A 23,069-nucleotide genomic window follows, 5' to 3' on the forward strand; every position below is an offset into this window, starting at 1 on the left:
TTTTCGTAATCTTTGAAGGCCATATAGAGAGGCCTTTTGTACTCTGCGGATTTCTCGATAACCTGATTAATGACATGGTGGGCCAATAATAAGCAAATTTTTTTTTGCATTAGGCATGACCTTGGAGAAGTAAATTTGTAAATTCATGCTCTTCACGATCTCTGGAAAATCCAAAACGTGCAGAGGTTTCATATAAGCTTTAGATAGGCATACTTTATACTGTGAATTATTGATATATCACACTATTATGGGATCCTTTTCGAGTTTGATATATGCAGGTTGGTGCGGCTCGGGGTAGCATCTAGGCCAGGCATCCTCCAGGCACACTGATGAACGCTCTGGAGATAGGAGTGAAGGAAAAAGGTTTATTTTACACTTTTTACTCTGGCTGCAGATACGTAAGCCCACTCCGTGTAGGGGCACATGAAATGTCAGCTCACATCAGGACATGTCAGGCACATTGCATGTTCGTTTTTAAAACGGTGATCATCCTTAGGAAACTAGACTAGGAAATTTGATGACTGTATCTCGGCCAATCATAATCGTCAAACCGCTCGTAAAATCTCTCACCGGACGTCGCACCGTTCCACCAGACTCCACCTCCTGTGTTGCACAATCGCCCCCGCAAGGCAACCACGTGGCAATTCCCTCCCCCCAGCCCAAAACTGAACAGGGCTCAGGCTGTTACTTTCAGGCTTTTACAGACAAGATCCTACCTCACCCCAAGAGCACTTAATTGGATAGACCCCAACTTCCCACAATCGTGCTCTAAATGCGGTCACGCGTGCTGCTCCTTCGACCACATGCTCTGGCTGTGCCCGTACAACGCGGGGTCCGACTTTCATAACAAGTCCAAGTGGGCCGCCTTGCTCAAGAGCTCGTATTTCACAAACCAACTACAGGCCGGCCAGAGGACCCGCGACGTCGCAGAGAGTCACCACCTCCCTGTCCCGTCGTGGGCGGAGCCACCAACTTGATCGGGGAGCCTTCGGTTCTCCCCAATCGAGTTCCTCAGGACACTCTAATAAAGTTCTTGTCACTGTCACGTGGCAATCTGGGAAACTCAAGTTGACGCAGTTCCCACCATAGTTCCTAATATTAGCCCCTTTCAATAATTAGTAGGCTCTCAGTGACGGTCAGCTTACCGTAACCTTTCACGGTTGTTACCGTGTCTACACAATCCTGTGGTCATTGTCACCTTGAGGAGAGCTTCTTTGTTGACCCGTCACTGGTCGGCGTCAGGGTTGCCTCGACGTCTAGACAGGCACTGATGAAAGAAGTGTGCCTTGTGGGAAGCAGCTAAGGAATTCCCTTTGTCGTAACAAGTCATAACAAGACGTAGCAAGGTTCGACTGTGTCAGGCAATCGGAAACAACAAATGTCAGTCCGAAAAAAAAAATTCCTTTTGTTGAATTGTTAAACTCGCAATCTGAAAAATGTCTTAGTCGATAAAATTTTCAGCTCCATGTCACGTTTCGTGATCTTGATGAAATCGCAAAATTGGATTTCACAATACTTCCATTTCCCAGCACAAATTTCAAGACATGTGACCTCTCGACAGCCAATAAGAGAGTCAACATGGCGGATAATAGTGGCTGTGCAGCCGCCATGCATGTCGAGAATAGAGTCCCAGGCCTCTTTATCGTGATTGCTGGCTGACGTTAGCGTGCTCTGGTGCGGTATTCTGAAAACGCTGAAGACATGAAGTGAAGGCAGGTCAATAAAATATGTTAAGAAGCATTTTTATCAGCAATGGTAAGCTGTAAAATTGAAATATCGTCTAAATTTAACAATATTTTGCAAATCTGGATTCGTAGCGAAGGCATCATGTAGTTCTGAGAGTTGCCGACGATGAGCAGACGGTATTAACTCGACCCGGATCATTGGACCATGTAGCAGCACCATTATTGATCACGATGAAGAAGTCCAATCTGGATCGGCCCCGATCATGATCAGAAGTGTACGCGTGGCAGAGGTATAAGGTTAAGGTCTTATACCTAATCAACGCAGATCTATTCACAGCAGCCTTGCAACACTCAAAAAGCCAACAAACCGCCTTGCAGCAACCAGTTTCAAGACTAGCTTTACATTTACACGGCAGACGCGAAAGTGTCATGACGCCGGTTGCATGCATTATGCACGGACGGATGAGCGAAACAGGAAAGGGTCGTCGAGTGAACTCGCCGTGACCCTCTAAATTTAAGAATTGTTTGAGAGGCGGCAAATCACACTCAACCTAACAATAAAACAGTGCGGACAGCACCTGCTCATTACTGTCGACGCCAGCTACTAAAAGTCGCATCATGCAGTATTATTTAGTCTGTTGCGCAGATTGGCCTCATGATAACCCAGCTTCTGTAAAGTTGGGATAGCCCTTCTGCATTTTGGAGAAAAACTGGAAAGCAAAACTTTCTAAGCTATAAATAAAAGATTGCCACAAAACACAGGTCCACTATTAAACTCTGAATCCTATTGGTATTCAGTACAACAAAACGCCACTAATTCATTAGTTTCGGAGGAAACAAAGTACTTGATTCTATTCAGCACAAATTCTATTGACAAAAAGAGTATTTTTCATACCTTCATATACTAGAACTGAGCTGTAATCAATGCTGGCATACTAATGTAATAAGAGTAGACCATACTGTATACAGTAGAACCCGACTATATCGAACCCGTTTACATCGAATTATTCCGTATATCGAACAATTTCTGGACACGGTATAGTTACAATGAGTATATATAGCAAAATTTACACTTACATCGAACAGAACTAGTAGCTACTCCTGATATATCGAATGTCAAGCGGCGGAAAGTTCCCCCGGAAGTTGGCTTTCCCTCGCGGTGGCGAGAAAACTCGGCAGCGCGGCTCCATCGAACCTCTCTCCCTACGTGACCGCGCTACCTCGGAGTCGTCGACACCCCCTTCCAAAAAATTGTCCTGGCCCGCCCATAGCGCTTGCTCAGACAGCCAATCAGAGGCTCTTGTGCCCTCGTCATGCAAGATGGCGAAAGTGCGAGTTGTCTCGCTGCTTTTCTGGTTCATTGTGTGCACCTTGTAGGCTTTCTCCCGCAGTGTTGCTGTGATGAAGCGGCAGAATTCGCCTGTCGTTGTGAAGCTCGAAATCATAAAATGGGTCGAACGCGGTGACAAGTCGGATGTCCCCGCAACATACAAGATTCCAAGGTGCACTCTCGGCACGATCTTGAAGGGGGAAATTAGGGCTAAAGCGGCCTAACTCCCGACTCGGTGCCCGTGGCTTCCGACGCGTACGCACGGCCGTGTACGAGTGGTTCATCCGAAGTAGCTTCAGCCGTACCGACTTCCGCGTGCTCGGTGATGACTGTAAATTCTGAATAATGCGACAAAGCCGTTTCCAGTGTTGCCGAAGTTTGGAGCGGGCTGTCAGAATTTCCGGAAGCTGTTGATGAATCAACGGTGGATGAGTTTGTGAGTGCAAATGATGGTGTCGCGACCACGGGAGAGCCCGGAAACGAAGACTACATTGCCGACATCGTGCCGAGCACAAGTGAAAGTGGGAACAATGAGGAAAGCAACGACCGTCCTTTGCCCACATGCTCCAAAGTGATTGGTGTGCTCACACTAATCCAGTACTTCTGTGCGAATGCGGAAGGTTGCGGCCTCAGCTGCTCCGACTCCTTAAACAAAGTGGAAAAGTGTGTGCGTCGCACGCAGCGAAATTGCCCAAGCAGAAGAAAATGCAGGACTATTTCGTGCGAAACTAAGCTAGCGTCATCAATAAAGTGATTTTATAAATGGTATGTGCTTTTATGACATCCAGTTATGTAGCAGGCTTATATCAAATTATGCACTATATCGAACTCGTAGGCATTTTTTTTTTTTTTGCAAGTTCGATATAGCCGGGTTCCACTGTATTTTGATTTGTATGTACCTATGCTGCTGATAGCTTGCGACATTCTTGTTATGCAATGCCAGAAGTCTCCCGAGCATGTGCAGCACCTTATTTTCTTGCCCAAAATTAGTAAGCTTTTAATTTGGTGAAAAATTTTCAGAAAATCGACTTCATATAATCAATTCAGCTTTCTCGATTCGATTCAATATTTGATTCGAAATCTACTGTGTGGTGCTTGCACACCTCTAATATATATATCGCAATTTCCAGTTACGGTCCGCAGGCTATATACAGTTAAACCTCGACATAACAAAGTACCGTATTTACACGATTGTAAGTCGACCTATTTTCTTAAATTTGAAAATCTGGAAGGGGGGGGGGGGGGGGGGGTCAACTTACAATCGAAACAAAAACATGGCACCGCCAAAAAAGCGAGACCAATGGGGGCTACAACGTAGTTAAAATTTTGTGTTTGCTCTATGGCCCTACCCATAGCTTTTCGATATCCCGTGTGTTTGTTCACTTTCTGGAAGGGTTTTTCAACATTATTGAGAGTTTCACAGTGCTCACAACACTCATGGAGGGATATCGATAGTTGATGGAAGTGCCGCTGTTCCATTTGCGGCGGCACCCTCTGAATGGCAGTGCTCGCGGGGAGTATGGACAGTTCAAGGAAGAGCAGACACCGCTCACGTGTTTCTCTTTGCCTGTATCTCTTAGTTTGACGCGTTTGACTTCACTGCCAGCTACGTGCCAATTCCATGCTTCCTCAGTCGTCATGAGTGCTCCAGGCCCACTAAGCATTCGGCGCTTGTTCACAGCAGCGTTCAAGAGAGCTGCTATCCTTTACGCCGAAGAAACAAATCACTGCACAGCGGGCCGCAAGTTCAATGTTTCTGAACGGGTGATGCGGGAGTGGTGACTGCAGCGAAGGAAAATTTCCACTTGTGATGGCAAGCGAAGAATTTCCCAAGGGCCGAAGTCGGGACACTTTCTGGAGCAGTAGGCCAAGCTTGAGGTGTATGTTGCTGAAACGTCTGATCGGTCCCTGCCAGTGAAGTGCGACATAGTCGTGAAACGAGCCCGGATCTTTGCCTTTTAAGGACCTGCTCCGCCGTGAGTACAACGAGTGGCTGGCGGCAGAAGACCGTGAATTTACGCCAGCCGGACCTGTCAAAAAGCCTCCCTGACGTGTGTGTGTGGCTGGCTGCATTCGGCGTGGGCTGCTGTTCCACAAGATGTCGGGGTGCTGCGTTTGCCAAATGTGGAATTTTGCTGGACGATGACACGCTGTGGGACTGTAGCAGCGATGACGATGGTAGTACTACTGAAGACGAGTAGTCCAGTGACCATGTCAGCTACTAATAAATTTTCGTTATTGAATGGGCCCTCGGGTATGCTCTTCTTTTGCTTCTCCTGTCACACGCGATATGGGGGGGGAGTCGCCTTACAATCGTGTAAATACGGTAGGTAAAATTGGAAATTTGCTTCGTTATATCGAAATTTTGTTCTACAGTAAAACCTCGTTAAACCGTACCTGCTTAAACTGTAGTTTCATTTTAAAAGTAGTGAAGTCAAATCCCCGACTCAGTGGCCATTGAACATAATGTGTTTTGTATCCGCATAAACTGTACCAGCTTATTGCGCACGTATTGGTTAACACATTTAGTAAAGCAATGAAGGGGGCTAGTTGGTGAACGTTCATGGTTATATTGCACTCAGTTTTACACACACAATATTAATGAAGGACAGGACGTGGACGGACGTAGCGCAAACTACCAACTCTTTAATACTGTTAAAGAATGCGCTTATATACAAGGAGATCCTCCCCCCCCTGCCCCACATGCCATATCTCCTTCTAAAAGTTGGAAAAAGAATTTTAAGCGACATACACGATTTCTATCACGTATAGAAGGCAAGCCACTCCGAGATAAAAGGTTAGTAACAGAACTATGCCCGTATGTATTGTAGATGAATCGAACTGCTTTTTTCTGTAAGCTTTCTAGCTTTCCGACCTCGCTTTTAGTGAACGGGTCCCATATAACTACAGCATATTCTAAAACTGGGCAGACGAGTGTTTTGTATGCCAATAGACTTACTGCTGGTGTGGAGGATTTTAATACGCGTCTTAGAAAAAACAACTTGCGGCGACAATTTGCTTTTACTGTCTCAAGGTGCTTTGACCAGGAAAGATCCTTTGTTATGTACAAGCCAAGGTACTTATATTGCATTACCTCTGACAAAAAAGCATTTTCTGTGCCATAACGATATAGCAGTGGCTTCTTTTTTAATGTTATTTGCATATATACTGTCTTTTCGAAATTAATGCACATTTGCCATTGTTTACACCACTCAACTACCTTATTAAAGTCCCTGTCTAACCTGAGTTGGTCTTCTTCCGTTATTTCATTGTACAGAACGCAGTCGTCAGCGTAAAGCCTGATTTTAACAGAGAGGTTAGTGACAGTGTCATTTATATATAACAAAAAGAAAAGGGGGCCAAGAACGGATCCCTGTGGGATGCCAGAATTGACAGCAACTATATCAGAGGTTGTTTTATTTACAGTAACAATCTGATGGCGGTTTGTAAGGTAGGCTTTAATCCATGCTAATATTTTATCATTTTTAAGCACAGCTCTTAGCTTATGAAGCAATTTAGCATGAGACACCCTATCAAACGCCTTGCTGAAATCCATAAATATTGCATCTGTTTGTTTCCCTTTGTTTACAGTGTTAGCAAAGTCATGTATGATTTCAACTAGTTGAGTAGTCGTCGAAGGGCCACTTCTTCGAAGCGCCGTGTCCTGTCGTCTTTCTTGTCTCTGTCGTTTTTGCGCTAAACAAAGTATTCATGGCCACTTCTAAAACCATGCTGCATGTTTGTAAAAACGTTATGTTGATCTAGAAAACCAGTTATATGTTTATGAATTATATGTTCTAAGAGCTTACAAGAGGTTGATGTTAAAGAAATCGGTCTGTAATTTTTGATGTGAGATTTATCCCCCGGTTTATGTAGAGGTTTTATTCTAGCAATTTTCCAGTCTTCCGGTAATGATCCTTCGTTGATTGACCTCGCAAATAGAATGTACAGGTATTTTGCACACCATTCAGCCCCCGCGCACCGGAGAATAGCTGAGTAGGCGCCGCACGCCACAAGATGGCGCTAGCTGCTTCATGCGCGTCGGCCACAGTCTCTCCGAAAGTGAGAGAGAGAGAGAGGAAAAAAAAAGCGACAAGCAAAGCGACGTGGTGGCGCCCATCCCGCATCTCGTGATAGCAGGCTGACGCCACCGAAGCAGCGTGCAACCAACAGTTCAACCCAGTTTGAAGATGGCGCCGACAAAGCGCAAAGCTGTGTCGCTTGACACGAAGATGGATATTTTGCAGGACTCTCGATGCGGCTTCAGGTGAGCGCCCTTGTGAAGAAGTACGATCTCGCCCAGTTAACGATATCAACCATCTTGAAAACCGGGAGCACCGCGATTGTGAAGGCAGGAGCTATCAGCGGCCATGCCGATCAGCAGAAAAGGGGTTAGAGACCCTTTGTACGCCAATGTTGAAGAGACACTTTACCAGTGGTTCATCACCAATTGCTCCAAAAAGGCGGGCTTTGTGCGTAAGGACGAACTTCCCCAACCCACTGAGACCAACACGGTGGAAGCCGCTGACATAACCGATCCCTGGGAGCTCGTTCCTACTGGTGACACAGGTGGTGCGTCGAAGGAGGAGTTTTTGACGGCAGACAGTGCTGCCTCGTTCTGCGACAAGGTCACCGACGAGGCAATCGCCGAAGATGTGCTGTCTCGACAGACGGCAAAGTTGTGCGACGGTGGCGACGGCAGCAGCGACAGTGACAACGAGATTGACAGTGGCTCCTTGACCCCGATCTCGATGTCCACGCAAAGTGCACTGTCGTCGATCGACTCCTTAATTGATTTTATGCATGCTAAAGGATTGCTGCCAGTGTTCGCACAACAGCTAGAATCCATGCACACCGCGGTTGTGAAGCTGAAGCTGCCACAAAAGCAAGTGCGATTTCGGACTATTTCGGCGCGCCTAACCCTTGACACGGTCATTGGCGCTATAAATAAAGTTTTTTTTTCATGGCCTACTTTCTACATCATCTATTCTTTAGAGCAAGTAGCGAATTCGAAGCTGCAAAGGTATGTTCCGCGTTTTTTTTTTTTAATTACTGCAGTCCAGATATAGCGATGATCGGCCATAACGATCATATTTTTCGTCTTTCTCGATATCGTTATAAGTGGACTGCACTGTATTGTGTCATTTTATGCAAGCTTCTTGTTGGCGGAATGTTTATTAGGGACTGTGATCAAAGAAAACAATATCATAGTGGAGTTAACCAGGTTTATTAACTGCGTGGTGTGAAGAGATCTCCTTCAACATGCCAACAAGCGAAATGAAGTAGAAACCTGTAGTCTAATCGAATGGTATTTGCCATTTAGGCTCTATTCACTAATAAAATTTATCGAATAGCCGTTTCAGTTCGAATGTAACGTATAACAGCACCTTTCAAGTCTCGGAGAGGGGCCGATGCAAGTGAGGACTCTTATTCCGAATGATTGTGCTGCTAGGGAGCCGTGGCTCTTGCACAGAGGCACTCCATTTCCTGAGAGAATTAACGCTCGGGTGCTAATCAGTTCTGCTGAACAAGATTCTAGCTGTCATTCAATATAAACACCTTGTTTTGGGGCACCCTGTAAATCTGCTAACTTGATACAGGCAAAAAAAAAAAAAAAAATTTTTTTTTTTTTTGTGACAGTCTTCTCATGTCTGCAACCCATTAAAACTGGGTGCCCAATGTGGTACTGCACTTCTTCAGTGAACACAGCAGATCTACAAATATCTCTACGTGTATGTGAGGCATGCCGTTCATTTAATTGCATCGTTATTGTTCTTATGATAGTGCACCGGATAACTGAAAGCAGCCGTTTATAATATAGAAGCTGCTTAGTTGAGTGGACATAGAATTGGGAACGGCACTACATTGAAGGTATGAAATATAAAATAAGCATAACTTGATTTTCTCAGAAATCAGACTCAAGAATAATTTCTAGCAGTTACCTTTTTTCTTTTTAATTAAACAAATTCTGGCGTTTTATGCCTGGCGATATGATTATGAGGCACCTTGTTCAGTTCTCACCACACCACCTGGGGTTCGTTGAAGGGCCCCTCACCAGGCCCCATGTGAAATTTTGGTTATATGCTGGAAGTTGTTACGTGTTCTCTAGGGAGCGTTCTGCCGCAAAAGTTTTTCTTATCGGCTGATTAATAGCCGAGATAGAGATATTTCAGTGCCGCAAACCCATCATTATAGCAGGCGTGCTCCACTGCATAGCGAGACTCTCTCTCCACTCGCCCCGAAGTGAAATTCCTTCCCTGCATTCTCCCATGCTGGACCTTGAGTATCGCCTAACACATTCCATATTTACTCGCTTAATGATCGCACTTTTTTGTCCAAAAAAAATTGACGCAAGTTGACGGTGGCTAAATTTCCTGCAAAAAGGAAAAATTTTTTTTTCATCCCGCATTTGCTGCAAGATGACAACAGCTCAATAAATGGGCGGCTGCCGCTGTATGTAGTGCGGGACACCAAAACAAAAATGGCAGCTGGCGGAGCAAGCCGAACGCGATTTTTTTTTTTCATCTCGTGAGTACATTACGTGCATTGAAACAGTTTCTTCCGTATCAGTAATGAATAATATTGTTAATAACGGTAAGTTTGAGGCAATAACGTAGCCATGTCCACTTTGAGGGGACAGAAACAGATGGGCGCGCTTAGCTGCCAGTGACATAGGAACACATGGCGGGTATGCTGGGGAAACTGCGACATTTGTCTTCACTACTACCCTAATAGGGCAAGTTTCCGCTAAGTGTGGGCGAATATCTTAGCTGTGTTACAAGCGTCTGCGTATGAATGGAGTACACTTGAAACGTATCAGTGTAAACGTGGCTGCTATCGTTGCCGCTCGCGATTTGTTGCATGCCCATGAGTGCAGACGAGAAGAATCGAAAGGCGCCTTTTTTGTCATCGGCCAGAACCATTATAAAGCCTGCTCATAATAAAGGCAAGTTTGGTTGTAGCTTTTTTTTTCTTTTTTGTCATGAAAGTGCGGAAAGTGATAAAAGGAATGAAATGGGGCATCTGCTTAAGAATGTTTGATGCGTGCAGACCACTTGGTTTGTCTTGAAGAGTCGTTTACATAGCATTCGACAAATGGTAAGCACGATCATTCTTAGCTAGAATTGGCACACGACATATCGCTTCGGCAAGTTCAGGGTGCGATCATTACGCGAGTGCGGTCATTATGCGAGTAAATGTAGCACGTCACGGGCCCTGCCTCCACGTTTTGTTTTCTCGCCGATGCACACTTTCACTTGCTGCGTTGCGCGCGAGCTGTTATCGTTGCGTGCAGCACGCGATTTTGTGTGCTGTGCACAAGGACACACGACTAGTGGTATAATTCAGTGCTACACAAATACTGAGGCAGAACAAGCGGATTGCAGAGCATGATCACGCGCTGGAACACGGTAGAAAATGGCATAGTTTTGGTACCTGCGCATGTGACCGCACGACCGTAGGAACAAGTCAACGAAGCGGAAGCACATCTCTCTTGCTTTGGTGCGAAGTAAAACAAAAAACACGCAGACATTCCATTTGTGTGTTTTATTATTTCTCTAGACTTCAATTCGTCAATTCAAGCAACAGATTGCACAGATAACAGATGTTGTCTTGCATAATTCTCGAAGTCGTGTGTCACCACAAGCGACGTCACACTACGGAAATGATTACGGAGGCGCAGGAGCCCGACTACATCACCGTCCCTCTCTGGGCGGATTTGTCGCGAGTGAAGAGGGAAACGACATTCGGATTGAAATTTCTGGCCTTTCCACGGCGCGTAGCGATGTAATTCTTTGCAAACACGATCGTTGGCGTACATTGTATGCTCTGCGCTTGTCAGCTCAAAATGGCCAGACCTGGTGAGGGGCCCTTTAACGTGCATGTAAACAGAAGTACACATGTGTTCTTCCATTTCATTTCCATCAAATTCTGTGACCTGGTTTGAACCCGTGAGCTCGAGTTTTGCAGTGCAATGTCATATCCGCTATGCAGCCACTAATTAGGCTACCGCACCATTTCTCTCTCTCTCTCTCTCTCTCTCTCTCTCTCTCTCCCTTTGTTAATTATGGACTGGACAAAAACATTCACACAGTTTACGGGCCAAAGATTAGCATATATATTAGCAGTGCCAGCTAACTTTAGCCATAGTTTAAATATATGCCGATGCACTTTAAGACGGCGCGACCAAATGGATATTGCCGACTGTTGTATGTATTAAGTCAAGTGATTTTTTGTATTATGCTTAATTTCATAATTAGTAAAGATTACCTAATGAACTCCAGAAGCAACGAAGTTAGGCCAAAGATTTCAATTAGAAAGTTGCAGAGCGTGTTGCAAAACGTCCGATTAAACTGTTTCTAACTTTCTGTCTATTAGGTAATAGTGTTTTTCTGCTTACTTCAGATGCCCACGAAATACAAAAGAATACCAAGTGACTTGCCTGCTTTCGCGTTGTGATTGCAGCGCTCGCAAACATTTCTTGTACAAACGAACATAGCAGCTAGCAGGGTGTGCTAGTAGAGGCTATGCTCTTACCATGAAAATGGTCAGCACACATTCATCACGTAAAACAGGTTGTGGTTTGAGAACAAATTATTCTGCTTGTTTCAGCCCCTGGTGTGTCTAAAACAAAGCTTTAGGTGCCTGTTTTAGGCACTTAAAAAGTTGAGTCTCCATTTATCACGTCGGAGCTCTTACTCATTTTCATCTGTGTATGGTTTCAGAAAGAAGAGTGCATGCGTAAGATTCGAGAACTCGGTTCATTGCCTGCAGATGCATTTGAGAAGTATCAGAATCTAAGCCTAAAACAGGTGAGTCAAAATTTTTTGTAGTCCCTCTAGGAAAGTTGTGTATTATTTATAGATATTTCAATCTTATACAAGATCTTTGTAGAGTGGTACAATACAGTAATAAACATTGAGAAGTCATGACACATTGGCAAGCATAATCAAACATAAAGTAGGAATAACAATCAATCTAAAAAAAGAGAACGGGAATACATATGGAAAAAAGATCAGGATATAAGCTGCATTTAAAGACATGCTAGAGAATCCTGTGTACTTTTTAGAGTTGTGCCTGTAGTGAAAGTGTAGCTTGGCATTGTATCGATTAAGAATAAACATCAGAAAACAGTCCCACAGTGAATTACAGTTTTATTTTGAATTCGCACAAAGAAGCATGAGCTGCTTACAGCTTAGCTTACATCCAGATTTATTCTTTTTAACAAAACCTGTGAGATGAACCAGTGGGAAAGTGGTAGGTTTGTGGAAAATACTGGAGCATGCATTGGTCGCACTAGGAATTCTGGCACTAATCTCACTGGTCAAGAAGGTGCTGTTTCACGACAACCTACAAAGGTATAGATTGGGCCAGGAAAAAAATTAATCTGGTACACAAGAGTTTCGCAGAACTCCCTGAGGGTTTCTGTTGCAAGAGGTGCACTACCTTTTCTACAGTGCATTGACAGTTGTAGGGTCCTAAAAAAAATTCGCACAAATGGTCTTCCTTGAAAAAAATATTGTATGAAGGGATAGTGCTGGGTGCTATGAGAAAAGCACTGCAGTCAGCTGTATAGCTTTTATGTATACTGAATGTGAATGCATAGCCATTTGTACATATGTTTGCACAAAATTTTTTGTGCCACCACTGAGACCTGCAGGAGAATGCTCCTAGCGTGGCTAAGCATTTGATTCAAAGCTTTTAATTAAATGACTTTTTTGCTCCAAATACAGTGGAACCTTGTTATAATGAAGTTGCGTTCGACATGAAAAACCTTCGTTATATTTAGTATTCATTACAAGCATTAATGCAGTTATTGGTAAAAAGAAATTATCAAGTCTGTGTGAAAGAAATGCAAGCAGGGTGCCTCCAACGGGCTAGCAAAGGGAGCTCCTGCAAATTTTGATGACACGGCAACATCTTGCCGTTCCAATGCAAGGCATGAGAGCAACAATAAATGACATACGGCACTGCGAATATGCATATGTGTCATCAGTGTGATCACTTCGTGTTGGTACGTTGGCTTGCTGCCTTCTGTCCAACAAAGCCAAGTCGCTGGCCTAATCTAGCTCGCCCTCGGCAGACCTTTTGGAGGACAGCACATGAATCCATACTTCACTACTATGTCTGTCAGTCTAGCCGATGTGTCTGATTTCACACTAGGTCGCCGATAAAGTCTACTAGTGCGAACATATTGGAGGCGAGCTTCACGAGACGGCTTGTTACCAGGCGGCTTGTTACCAGGCACTCTGCTGGCCACACTGCTTAAACTGCTCAGCCTAACCAGAAAGTTGCAATATTGTGCCAGTCAGCATAGCGACGACCTTGTTCTTGGCCGTCAAGTTTTCGGCATTGCAGACACAGTTCATGCCCGAAACACCATTCAGCATCCAAAATTTAGGGTTTTGCTGTTATACATTGGTGCTAGGGTTAGGTGGTGGTGTCATAGAAATAGTGCAAAGTCGAAAAATCGGGCCTCTAAAAAATCGACTGGCAGCTGTATTTGACATTTTTGCTACCTTGTACAGTGCCTTGATAAAATGCTTATTTTCTAAACCTCATACACAAAGTGTTGTCAGGTTTTCACGCTTTCAAACCTTATCTTACCTTACTGAGAAATCTATAAATTATGTCATACTTCCAGCTATACATAAACACATATTGAGGATCATACTTGGCTGTCAAAATCCGAGGGAAATGTCACTCACTATTCAGGTTTGAATACACTGGCCTGTTCTGATGCTGATGTGACAAAAACGTATGCAGTTAGGGTAGGTGTAATTCATTAGAGCAAGTCAGAATGAAGGATCTTCCAGTCAGCTTTGCTGAAACTTCTTCCAACATTTAGCTTTGCCTGTGCTGCAATCGCCAGAAAGCTCTTTGTAAGGTCGTTTACGTGACCTTGTGCCCAAAGAACTACGCCCATGGGAAGCATGTGCTTGAGCTGATATACTATATTCTTAGAGACTTCAGATGTTAAACCTAATGACATGAGGAATCACTTGAAGTTCATGCTGCTGTTGCAGGGTCTTTCTTTACCAGCAGAAGTACTGTATAACTTTGTTAAGGCAGTTTGGGCGGTGTCTATGATATACAGTTTTGCCTTAGTTCGGACTAGTAAACAGAAAATATCTTATTTATTTATTTATTTGTTTGTTTGTTCATTTATGATACCCTCAGGGCCAAGGGCATTACAGAGGGGAGGGGTGTTATTATACAAGCAAAATGTAAAAGAAAAGTACAATATTCACTCATAATACAATGTTAGCTATATCATTGGAAGAAAATTCATAAAATATTAGCACAATAACATGAAAAACCAACATTACAAAGACCTTGTTTATACATTGTTAGCTAGAAAATTTTGGAAGTGTTGGTTATCACTGATAGATACAGCATCAGAAGGAAGGTGATTCCAGTCGTGACTAGTGCTGGGCAACAAAAGAGTGAAAGAAATGCTTACTGTTGCAAATATCAGTTTCAACTTTGTGGCTGTGGTCGATGCGATGGGATCGGTTATGTGGCCTAGAGTTAAATTGGTCGCGCAGAAAAGGATGATAATACAACTTATCAAAAAGAGTTAGTCGGGAAATTTGGCGGCGCGCAGACAGGGATGGGAGGGCAAGATTAGACTTCATGGCAGTAACACTAGTGGTTCGATTCTAGTTACACAGAATAAATCTAATGGAGTTATTTTGAACCAGTTCTAGTGCCATTACAAGTTTATCCTGACTTGGATCCCATACCGAGCATGCGTATTCTAGTTTGGAACGGATTACTGTTTTGTACAGCAATAGTTTAAGCAATGATGGTGCTCTAAGGAAGTTACGACGTAAGTAACCTAACATGCGGTTTCTGTTGCTAATTATATGTTTGGTGTGAAGGTTCCAGGTTAAGTTAGTGGTAATATTAATGCCAAAGTATTTGTACGAGGTGACTAATTCTAATTGAACTGTTAAGGTAAAAAGGAGATGTGGAGGTCTTAGTGCGAGAAATATGCATTGTTTTACATTTGCAAGTGTTAAGTTCCATTAACCATGCCTTGGACCAGGTAACAACAGCATCAAGACCTGACTGTAAGAGGGTAGTGTCATTAACAGCTCTTATTTTGCGCAAAATAACACAGTCGTCAGCAAATAAAAGAACGTTAAATTTTAAGAGAGACGCCAAGTCATCGATATAGATAAGAAACAGAAGCAATCCAAGAACCGATCCCTGCGGAACGCTTGAATAAACGTGCCTAAAAGCAGAGCAGCACTGATTTGCGACAACAAACTGTGAACGATATGTAAAAAAAAATTCAATAAATTTTAACAAACTAGTGTCTAAATTTAGTTTATTTAGTTTATGAAGCAGTAATCTATGTGAGACCTTGTCATACGCTTTTGAAAAATTTAAGAATAAGCAATCAGCATGAGATGATTGATCTAAGATTTGGTTCCATGCGCGAGTAAAATATATAAGTTGCGTTTCACATGAATATGTTTTGCGAAAGCCATGTAGACCCCCCCCCCCCAAAAAATGAATTTGATTCAAGAAAGTTAACCAAGTTATTGTAGATTACATGTTCTAGTATTTTGCAACAGTTACTGGTGAGAGAAATAGGGCGACAATTACAAGGAAAGATTTTATTGCCTGATTTAAAGATTGGAATCACCTTCCATATTTTCCATTTTTTGGGGAGCGTACCCATGTCCAAAGATTGTTGGAATCTTTTTGTTAATATAATAGAGCAGTAGGCACTAGTGTTTTTCAAAAATTTGGTCTTAATACCGTCGAAGCCGGGCGATGACGAGTTATTTAACCCGTCGATAAGCTTGGCGACACCATATACGTCGATTTGTACTGAAGGCATAGCTAGGTAATTGAACGCTTGTGTCGAAGGTAATTCATTTGAAGCAGAGGAAAAATTCTGTACAAATGTTTGATTAAGAAAAGTTGCACAAAGATTGTTGGGTATGGGTTCGTCAGAAGAATCATGTAAGGTGACAGTGTCGTGAGGCAGAGAGTTAATGGTGCACCAAACTTTCTTTACGCTAAAGGCAAGCATCGACAGAAGCATAGTAGATGAAAAGATTTCTCTGGCATTTCTGATGGCTGCAAGATAAGCGTCAGATGCAATCTTGTACTGGTCTTGTACTTGGTTAATGTGCTGTCGATTACAACGTATTAGACCGTGTATTGAACAAGAAAAAAGCCACATTATTATTGCAGAAAATAACTTCATTTGAACCTTGCACACAGTAAGAAGCAAGCTGTATGCGCACTACAACAGCTGCAAAGATTAAGGCTTTACCCACTTGCTCCTCCTTTTTTTTTTCCATGCTCTTTTGAGAGCAGCTAGCCTATGACGTTTGCCTAAGTTTTCGTCGCATATTTATCTAAAAGAGATTTAGCGCTGAAGTGCGCTACTTAAAAACATAAAAATAAAAAATCTGTTGCTTGTTCTCAAGTGACTGAATCGTGCAGACTAGGCTTGTGCAAATATCAATTTTGTGGTTCGAAGTGAAGTCGAAGTGAATAGTAATAAATGTTAAATCATTTCCAAGCAAATAGTTTGAATAGTGTGATTTGTATAAAACCTTAACACAGGTGCGAGAAATCTAAAAAAGAAAAAAGCATTCTTTACTTGCCAAGAATGAAAGTTTCATCCATTGAATTAGTGGTCTTAAAGTACTGTTATTCAGATATTTTAATGCAAAAAATGCAAGTTCAACATTATTTTACAACCCAACAGCACAGAAAATTCATTTATAGGCTTTTGCTCAGTATTGTCCGTCAGTCTACTTGAAGTTTCGCAATGGCTCAGGCCGCAGGAATGTTTTGCATTTGCCAGTTGTGATGAAGGCGATGGTCCAAAATGCACAGTTGACTGTGTGGCACTGGCAGTTTAGGCATTGTTGCAAAAATTTGGGGGCAGTATTTTCGGGCGATCACTTTCGTAGATACCATTACCTTCACAAGATTTATGGGCGACACATCGAAGTATAAGGCCGACGGCGTTCCTGCCACTGTGCACAGATAGTGAGCTTGGCACAGCAGCACAAACATTCTCAGATGTATATGCTGGCGCACTTGGTGCCAAGTAATTTTGCGGAAGTGATAGTATTCTCTGTCACGATCCACCCCGGGTCGTGAACAAGGGAGGGCTTCTGGCACCCTCCAATAGACGGACGCTCCGCAGCGTGGTGGTGCTGAATGATTACTGACCGGCGAGCTGCCGTGCTCGTCGGTGTTTATTTTGGTGCGGTGACCAGTGTTGCCTGCCGAGCTATAGCAGGCCGCCGAGCTTGGCGGGCGAACCAAGATTATGTCCGAGGGGGCGTCACATACTTGCTACATTCTCCACAAGTGATCGCTTAGAACACCATTCCAGCTCTCTGTTTTCCACCTACACATGAGATTAACCCATTCTGTTCAGTAAGCATGTAGACGAACTTGCTTGCAATGCTTGCCGCTTACCTGTGTAGCCTGTGCAGATGATCTCTGGCCCTATCACCAGTGAGTGCCAAACTTCCTGCAGCAGTTTGTGGTCTACCGCCACACCTGCCTTGGCTGATAGGCCTAACGAGCGCTGTTTCACCAGGTGTTAGCGACCAAGATTACGGTTTCATACCAACCCAACGCGAATCTACTCGCAACGACCGTACGGCTCTAGGGAAGCTGAGAAACCATCTCGCCAGCAAAAGTGAGAGTATGGGGGCGCTAACTGAATTGTGCCAACTTACTCCACGGCTGCAATTTTTAACGATATCATGCACACGGGTTATGTCCGAAAAATCAAGCGAGACAACTTTCGGCATCCGAAACTTTGGTTGCCATCATATAATGGTCAAGAGAGAAGGTGTTGGTGCCACGAGATCGAAATTCGAATAATCGAGCAGGTGCAAAAGTCGTGTCGGCATGTAAATGTATGTTGTCTTTGGCTTGTCTTGGCTATGAGCCACATTGTGGCAATGGCACTTTCTCACTGAAACCGAAACTGTCACTTATTCACATTTTTAAATTTACATTTGTTGGTTTTGGATACTCCGAAAGGTTTGAATTCTGAAATTTGAACTGAAGCAAATATTGAATAGCACACTATTTGATCGAATATTCAAAAGTATTGAATATTTTTGCAAGCCTAATGCTGACCTGCTAAGGTGCTCATGCTAAGGAACCCAAATCCAGGGCCTTTCGTAAATCCAAAAATTCCAGCTCCTAATTAAGTATAGGCTCTTTTGCACTGTCCGCTTATAGAACAATAACAAGAGCAATAACTAACATACAATACAAAACCGTGACAGCTCTAGAAGAAAACAACGCGGCTGTTTTCTTAGATGGCGCCACTGGTAATATGCGACAGCAGTGGCGCCCATACAGCACCCCAAGCAGCAGCGCCCCTCAGGCCGTTAGAGGCATTGGCGCGAAGGGCAACAGCGCCCTGCAAGGGAAATGCTCTGTTCTGGTCACACCCACTTATTCTAGCTATCCTCTCTACGTGAAAGTTTGGGCACATTGAATTTACCTGAATTCAGTTCACTAATCATATCGTAAGTAGTTGTGGTTCATCGTATACTTATGGGTTAATGCATACACCACAATCGCGCTTTGTTGCATATAGGTTAACTGCCTCGACAAGCACTGTGGCTGACACCACACTGTGTCACAAAAGATACTGATGGACTCCAGCTTCAGCACGAGTGCAGATAAGCAGGGTAGGGTAATATCATCACCAATCTCAAAGGTATAGTAACAGCAGTGGAAGAATTCTATGCTAACCTGTAGAGTACCCAGAGGAATTAGGATGCCTCCATTTGAAGCAGTAATGAACAGGATACAGAAAGTCCTCCTATAACTAGCGATGAGATCAGAAGGGCCTTGCGAGACATGAAATCGGGAAGAGCGGTAGGAGAAGATGGAATGACAGTCGATTTAATCAAAGATGGAGGAGAAATAAAGCTTGAAAAACTTTCGGCTCTCTATACAAACTGTCTATTGATTGCAAGGGTCCCATAAAACTGGAAGAATGCAAATATTATGCTAATCCACAAGAAGGGAGACGTTAAAGAATTGAAGAATTATAGGCCCATTAGCTTACTCCCAGTGTTATATAAAATATTCACCAAGATAATTTGCAATAGAATAAGGGCAACACTGGACTTTAGCCAACCAAGGGAACAGGCTGGCTTCAGGAAGGGATACTCTACAATGGATCACATCCATGTCATTAATCAGGTAATTGAGAAATCGTCAGAGTACAATAAGCCTCTCTATATGCCTTTCATAGATTACGAAAAGGCATTTGATTAAGTAGAAATACCAGCAGTCAAAGAGGCATTACCTAATAAAGGAGTACAGACCACTTACGTAAATACCTTGGAAAATATGTACAAAGGTTCCATGGCCACCTTAATTCTACTCCAAAAAAGCAGGAAGATACCTATAAAGAAAGGGGTCAGATAGCAAGACACAGTCTCTCCAATGCTATTCACTGCATGCTTGGAAGAAATATTCAAGCTATTAAACTGGGAAGGCTTAGGAGTAAGGATTGACAGCGAACACCTCATCAACCTTCGGTTTGCCGATGACATTGTTCTATTCAGCAATACTGCAGATGAGTTACAACAAATGATTGAGGCCCTTAACAGAGAGAGTGCTAGAGTGGGGCTGAAAATTAATATGCAGAAGACAAAGATAATGACGAATAGCCCGGCAAAGGAACAAGAGTTCAGGATTGCCAGTCAGCCTCTAGAGTCTGTGAAGGAGTACATTTACCTCGGTCAATTAATCACAGGGAACCCTGATCATGAGAAGGAAATTCATATAAGAATAAAAATGGGTTGGATAGCATATGGCAGACATTGTCAGCTCCTGACTGGAAGCTTACCATTATCATTGAAAAGGAAGGTGTACAATCAGTGCATTTTACTGGTGCTGACATATGGGTTAGAGGCTTGGAGATTGATAAGAAGCTTGAGAACAAGTTAAGGACCGCGCAAAGAGTGATGGAATGAAGAATGCTACGCATAACATTAAAAGACAGAAAGAGAGCTGTTTGGATCAGAGAGCAAAGGGTATAGCCGATATTCTAATTGACGTTGATATTCTAAAACATGGATCTGGGCAGGTGATGTAATGCGCAGGTTAGATAACCGTTGGACCATTAGGGTGACAAAATGGGTACCAAGAGAAGGGAAGCGCAGTCGATGACGGCAGAAGACTAGGGGGGACAGTGAAATTAGGTAATTTGCAGGCGCTGGTTGGAATCGGTTGGCGTAGGACAGGGGTAATTTCTCACGCCGGAGATTGAGCCGCGATCGTCGGCGCCCCTCAGGTGTGGCTGTGCAATACGCAGTTGCTGCCAAAAAACAATGCCACCGCCCCTCCCTCCCGAGGCCTTTTGCATGACAAAAGACAGTGCACGAGATCAATCGTCAGCTTCCCTTGCGCACTTTCACTCACACCTACACCATGTGGTGTGCGGCGGCAATGACGATGACAAAAATGTGCCTGGAGCATCTATATAATTGCCATCGTAGTAAAAGCAGGAGACATGGTACGATTCGCCGTCTTACACAGCATCAGACGCAATCGCACCCGCTGGATGCCATATCAGATGCCGAATCATACGGTGTGTCTCCTGCTTCACAGCAGCAAGTTGAGGGTGCGATCACTATGTGTGAAAAAGAAAAAAACACACTTGATTGGAAAAGTGGGGGTTGTTCATTACGTGAGCGCGTCTATTATGTGAGTAAATACAGTAATTTCTTTGTTGCTAGTGCACATCAAAGTAAGCAAATTTGTAGTCTCTGATTAGTGCTTAGTCATGCTGCATTTCCACAAAGTACATACTAGGAGGTTTCACTGTACTCAACACCACACGCAAAACGTTTCGACCTTAGGTAAAAACATTTCCATATTTTACATTACCAAAAAAACAAGTTTTCTGTCGTTTGGCAACACTGCTTTGACGGGATGCTTATATGTCAATCACCTCCCAGTCCAGCTGGCCACTAGCGCCGCTACTCCAAATAGATGCTGACATGACTGGTGAAATGGATGGAATAATCGAACAGGTTGAGGCAGACAAGAAATAGCCAAAAAAAGGCATCTTCATTTGGCAGTATTTATCTGATTGTGACACACCCGTCACTCTAATGCACCCGCTCTTATAATCGTTTCATAATATAAAACAATGCACACGCAATTTTATAGCATACATGCACAAAAAGCAAAAACATGCCTCCAATTTTTGCAATAAAAAATAGGATGAAGCCTTTAGATTTACCTTCGCAGAATAGCAATTTATTTACACTTAATATTTTGTCATTAATTTGGGCAGCTTATTATCACTGTCTACAGACCACAACATGCCACCCTCCTCCTTATCCAAATGGAAGGGTGGCCTGCGCCCAGACTAAATATTTTGCTAGTTTATCCCGTAATGCATGCAAGTCTGTGGAGAGCCAAAACTCTCTTGCCACTAGTCTAGTGTGTAAAAAAATTAATGCGGATTCCACGCACTGTGGGAGTCGACGTGAGCGAAGCTTTCTGTGCTGTTTGCTTTGATTGACGATTATTAGCGGTGGTGTTGACGGCGATTGCTTCCTCAGCAATAAGTGCATACGAGAGTGGTGAGTTGATGGTAAATGTTACCATGCATGCACCACTGCTGTTTGTTTGTCTTTGTAGTACACAGAACACACAGTGAGATGTATTTGCTTAAGGCATTGTTGTGTGCCACTGTTCATAACCTCCGAGAAGGTTAGTATTGTCATTGCCTCACGTGGCACATTGCATTGGGGCAGAAGCGTTAAACTTTAATTGGATTATGGGGCTGTACATGTCAATACGAGAATCGGATTATGAGGCACACCATAGTGGCAGATTACGGATTAATTTTGACCCCCTGGGTTTCTTAAAATTAGCACCTAAGTAGAGGAGCGTTCTTGCATTCTGCCCTCGTCAAAATGTGGTTGCCGCAATCGGGATTGAACCTGCGACCTCGAGGAGTGGCATAACCACAAAGCTACCATGGTGAGCACAGAAGTGTTGAATTGAAGTGCGACTCCTAAACTCTGTGGTGCTATGGTGTTGCCTAGACGCTGCAGTGCTTCACTGTGGCTTTGAGTCTGTACGCTGTGCGTCAGTTGTGCACTTGACAAATTTGCAGGGTGTTTATATTTCAGAAATATCAGAAACGTACCATATTGCACCTTGAGCTTCAATTTATACAGTTTGTTGACAACCGCTGTCGTGTCTAGTAGTAGCTGGTGTGCCTTGGGGGCACGGGCATCAAGGCACCCAGGTAGTAGCATTTCCTCGCCTTCTCACATCACCTTTTCCCCCTTCTGCCTCTCCCCATGCATGCGACTTGTAAGCGAAGGGTGCCAAGAGTTTTGTGACTGCGTCGGCTCTACCCATTCTCTGCCTTTTTTCTCTCCTCTCTACCATTCTACATATATACGTCCCCTCTGGATGGTTGCAATTTAGTAGAAAGGTAAGCGCTGCAGTTTCTGAAATGCTATTGTGGGGTGTTACGGATAATTACAGCCGTCAACAGGTTATTGTGGCGATGCTCAGGGAGCACGAGAGGGCATTATATATATGCAATGCGGTGCAGAGGTCGAAACGAGTTTGTGCCATGCTCTCATATGTATATGCACGCTCTGAATCACCTGCCAACGCAGCCTTCAAGACAGCTACAGCAGTAGCAGCAGCAGGGAAAAAGTCGAAGGAAGAGGCAAGGAAAGCTTCGCTTTAAAACGGCGCTAGTGTCCAACTGGAACAATGCGGCGGAGTCCGCATCACCATAGTCATCAGCCGAACTCGTACATGAATTGCAGAAGCACCGGAATGCTTCGTGCCTATTTGTGGCTTTGTAATATTTATTCTTTTGTTCACCACCGTGCATGACACCACGTTTGCAGCGTGCTTCGACGTGGTGCAAAGGTCCAAATGAGTTTCCCACGTCGCTTATCATCTCTGCCACACTCCTGCCATGCATATGCATGCTCTGAACCACCCCTCGACGCAGCGTGCAAGGAAACAACAGCAGCACAAAAATCTAA

The 23,069-nt window shown here is 43.7% G+C and overlaps 1 protein-coding gene across 5 annotated transcripts in view; it reads left to right on the forward strand.

Annotated features, from left to right (window-relative positions):
• Window positions 1-23,069, forward strand: part of SMC3 (structural maintenance of chromosomes 3) — a 606,933-nt gene that overhangs the window by 452,146 nt on the left and 131,718 nt on the right. For all 5 annotated transcript variants that reach the window (XR_011892404.1, XR_011892405.1, XM_072286062.1 and 2 more), the window contains exon 25: window positions 11,739-11,825. Coding sequence is in view for 3 of the 5 variants with exons in the window: in XM_072286062.1 (XP_072142163.1) it covers window positions 11,739-11,825 (87 nt within the window). In the remaining 2 variants the exon portion in view is untranslated. The remainder of the gene's footprint in view (window positions 1-11,738; window positions 11,826-23,069) is intronic.

This window comes from Dermacentor andersoni, chromosome 1 (genome assembly GCF_023375885.2).
Source record: "Dermacentor andersoni chromosome 1, qqDerAnde1_hic_scaffold, whole genome shotgun sequence".
Lineage (NCBI taxonomy): Eukaryota > Metazoa > Arthropoda > Arachnida > Ixodida > Ixodidae > Dermacentor > Dermacentor andersoni.